This window comes from Neodiprion pinetum, chromosome 6 (genome assembly GCF_021155775.2).
Source record: "Neodiprion pinetum isolate iyNeoPine1 chromosome 6, iyNeoPine1.2, whole genome shotgun sequence".
Classification (NCBI taxonomy): Eukaryota; Metazoa; Arthropoda; class Insecta; order Hymenoptera; family Diprionidae; genus Neodiprion; species Neodiprion pinetum.
Genome location: NC_060237.1, coordinates 14606450 through 14610856, shown reverse-complemented (window position 1 = coordinate 14610856; position 4407 = coordinate 14606450). Strand labels below are relative to the sequence as shown.

At 36.7% G+C, this 4407-nt stretch overlaps 1 protein-coding gene across 1 annotated transcript; it reads right to left on the bottom strand.

Moving 5' to 3' along the window:
• Positions 1–350: 350 nt before the first annotated feature.
• Positions 351–2933, bottom strand: LOC138191171 (uncharacterized). The gene is made up of 4 exons (XM_069137367.1): positions 2837–2933; positions 1032–1757; positions 649–965; positions 351–413 (listed from the first exon to the last, which is right to left on the bottom strand). The coding sequence occupies exons 1-4, from the start codon at positions 2931–2933 to the stop codon at positions 351–353; spliced, it is 1203 nt and encodes a 400-aa protein (XP_068993468.1).
• Positions 2934–4407: the final 1474 nt, after the last annotated feature.

The window sequence follows — 4407 nt, the reverse complement described above, 5'->3', positions numbered from 1 at the left end:
AGCGCCGCCATCTTTGGATTAGAACTCTCATATATACACTACTAATTTCAATGCCCTCGTCATTCAAAATTTTTTTTTGATTTGGCTGGACAGATTCTCAATGTAGGGTATAGAGATGGAGTTTTTAAATTTGTCCTTAACATGAGTTTCATTGTTGGAGTCTAAATTCCAATCAATCGAGTTGTACATGTTATCTACTCGATACTTTTTGATATCATTAATGAATTTCAAAGGGTAGCCATTAGAAATGAGAGTTGTTTCGACAAGTTTTAAATTTTTTTTGAGAAATGGAGGGTTTGGAATTTCAAGGCAGCGATCAAATAAGGCTATGACGACAGATTTTTTATGTTTTATGGGATGAATTGAATTAAAATGAATGTATCTCCCAGACCAGGTTGGTTTGTGATGCCAATCTAAAATTATAGTGTCATTATGGTTAATCACTACAGTGTCAAGAAAACTGATTTTCCCATCTTTTTCCAACTCAATGGTGAACTGTATATGTGGGTGAAAATTGTTGAACTTATTCAGAAGGTATTGTAAGTTCTCATTCTTTACGCTAGTTATAATATCGTCTACGTAACGATAGTAAAAGGGGAGACTAAAAGGAAGATGTGAAATTATTTTTTGTTCAAAATGTTCAAGTACCAAATTCGCTACTACTGGGCTAATTGGTGAGCCCATTGCTACACCAAAAATTTGTTGGTAAAATTTATCTTCGTAGGCAAAGTAGCATGAATCTAGACAAAGTTTGGTGGCTGCGAGGAATTCTTTTTTATTTATGTTAGTGTGAGATTTTAAGTTGGGCCAGTTTCTACTGATTAAAGATATTGCTAACTTGGTTGAAATGTTGGTAAACAGTGATTTGACATCTAAGGACACCAAAAGGTGTTCTGGAGGGGTTTGTGTATTCCTGATTTTGTTTACAAAAGACCGAGTGTCCTGGATGTGATAGTTGGATGTACCTGTTATGTTAGAGAGTACACTAGAACAAAATCTTGAAATTTTATAAGTGGGAGAATTGATGTTACAAACAATTGGTCTGAGAGGTACATTGTTCTTATGAATTTTAGATAGAAAATATATTTTAGGAGGAGGAGACTTGTGAGTTTTGAGGTTTTTCGCCGAATTGGAATCTATAAATTTTTTCTGTTGCCACAGGCTTATCATATCATTGACTTGTTTTTGTATTTCAATGGTGGGATCACGAGAGATAAGAGTATAAGTGCTGGAATCATTCAGAATATCTTGGTATTTTTGTTCAACATCCGTCTTGTCCATGACGACTGATATATTGCCTTTGTCGGCATCAGTGACGACTAGGTGGTTATTTTGTTTTAAAAATTCTATAGTTTGTTTTACTTTGGACGTTATTTGACAGTGAGATTTAGGAGGATGTTTGACAAGTCTGTTTCCAATGAGTTGGCTGATATTTGATCTTACTTTATCTATGGTGATTCCATCTTTGGTGATGAGAGCTAATTCTACGCTACTTAAAATATCATCGATTGGTAAATTAACATTTTTATATGGTAAACCATGATTCGGACCAAGTGATAAGGTATCTTTGATTTCAGAAGGTAACTCTGTCTTAGAGAAGTTAACTAACCAATTGTTAGTGTGGATTTCTTTAGGAGCCTGTACAGACTTGAGTTTGTTCAATTTTTTAACATTATCAGTCTTGATGGCATTAAACAGACGATCGGCCTTCTCTATGTCCAAGTTGAAATTTTTATAGTCTAAGTTAGTAAAATGATCTGAAAAGAAGTTATTGATTTTATGATTTAGTTTTAGGATTAGAAACCTTTCATGTCGATGACAGTTTTTTATTTCAAGAGATAGAGATTTCTGTTGTAGGAAGCGTAATGCTTTGATGAAGGTTTATTCCTTCTCTGAATGTTGTAGATTTTCTTGATCTCCAGATTGTTGTAATTCTTGACGCTTAACCTCAAATTGTCACTTAAACATGTGTACCATTGTTCAATTTATCACTTACTTTTACAACAACAACTATTCTATGAACGTATCTATTTGCTTTCAATTCAGAATTATTGTTTTGAAGCATTCTTTTTGTTAATTATTATAGAAATATTCCTGAGGATGGTCGGCAGGGCCCGGCCGAAACGTCGATTATCATTTTTACGTTTCCCAAATAATTAAACTTCTTTTCCTGACCGGAATTTTCGACTAATTTCATCTTCAATCAACCTCCAGGTCACGAACTTCTTTACAAATTCAATGCATCGAAACTGCTTCGTGGACGTCTCGTACCACCATGAATCTACATCATACCGCACAATTCAACTTGAGATCATCTTCCTCTACAAATCACTCACAAACAAAGAAGATTTGGAACTACCGGAAGAAACTAGCACACATCAAAAACCGTAAAGTTTTTCTTTTTAAATGCCGCCAATTTGGGATTATTCCAAAATTTTTACAATTTAAAATCAAAAATCTACAACATTTAGAAAAGGAAAAAACCTTCATCAAAGCATTACGCTTTCTACAACAGAAATCTCTATCTCTTGAAATTGAAAACTGTTATCGACATGAAAGGTTTCTAATCCAAGAACTAAATCATAATGCATCGTGCCTACACGGCAGAGTTACTTGTATTGGGATACGCTCATGTGATTACGTGTGACACACACCTTCAAATCTGTGCAGAACTCGAAAACAATGGCTACCTGACATGCGCAGTACGGTATGTCGGAGAAACGCCGGGTCAACACGTGCTGGCACAACCAGTTGCTTGATACGCGTGAGCCAGACAGCACTCAGGCTCCTCTCCAATCTGGTGAGCCTATAATTCGGATCTCTGATTTGAACTGACGCTGAGTAGTATTTGTCACGATGGTTGTGTTGATACATAACTGAGACAACGCCACTGCGGCATAAGAGGGTCGACACTCGTCGTCACTCCATGACATAGCGCCTCTCGGCCATTCAAAAAGCACCTCTCGGCCGTTCCATCTCTCTCTTCTATTCCCACTGGGGAATTGATTATCGCCTTGATAATTATCGTGTAACTAGCTTCCACACTAGCATCTTGTAAGGCGGTTGAGCTCACCCCTATTGTGTCTTCACTCGAAGCGTCACAATTCTCTCTCTAGATACATCCAGTGCACACATTCACTCATAAATCTAACATTCATTCACATACATTGTACACGATTTCGAGGAGGTTTTTACTCAGTTCCTGCTGAGGTTTTCCTCCTCTGGGGTAATAAACCATCCTTGATTGACTCTCAAACCGAGTGGATTTATTTAAAATACCTAACCTTGCCCATATCAATAATTGTTATAAGTAATAATTTCAAGATGAAAGGGAAGTACGGGAATTAATCCTGGTGGTCAATTTCCGACAAAACGCATAACATTAATAACTTCTTTTCAAATCATTTTACTAACTTGGACTATAAAAATTTCAACTTAGACATAGAGAAGGCCAATCGTCTGTTTAATGCCATTAAGACTGATAATGTTGAAAAATTGAACAAACTTAAGTCTGTACAGGCTCCTAAAGAAATCCACACTAACAATTGTGTTAGAATTTATATCCAACTGAAACTACTGCCGCCACCTGTCGGGAGTTATGTATATTATTAATAACATATATTATGTCAACGTCAAATGTAATGTCGATAACATGTAAACGTCAGATTTAATGTCATTATCATATTAGAAATACAGTTGAGTTGTTCATCAGCCATCACGTTATTTACTTCAGGTTATGGGCCCAGACCATAACACGCGTTAAAATAAAGTTTTTGTTAGTATTTCGCATAGGTTTTGTGTCGTGTAAGAAAGACAATGAGTTCCAATTACCTCGCAAGCATTCCTAAGCTAAAAGGAAGAGAGAATTTCGACGATTGGGCGTTCGCTGTAGAAAACCTACTGGTTCTCGAAGGTGCTGACAAATACCTGAAAACAGAAGGTACCGAAGCTACAGAGGCAGCGACAGATGCAAAGGCACGAGCAAAATTGATTTTGACGATCGATTCATCATTATTTGTGCACATAAAGGAAACAAAGACCACGAAGGAATTATGGGCAAAACTACGAGCTTTGTTCGACGATTCAGGATTTTCGAGGAAGATTACTTTGCTTCGTCATCTAATATCCATAAGATTAGATAATTGTGAGAATATGACGAATTATGTGACACAAATAGTGGAAACGTCTCAACGTTTAAGTGGCACAGGGTTTGCCATCAACGATGAATGGGTGGGTTCTTTATTACTCGCCGGATTACCAGAGCAATTTATGCCAATGATTATGGCTATAGAACACTCGGGAATTCCAATCACTGCCGATTCCATCAAGACGAAATTGATCGATATGGAATCAATCAACTCTAGTGAAACGGAACGTAATTCAGCATTAGTGGCTAGAAGTTGGCAT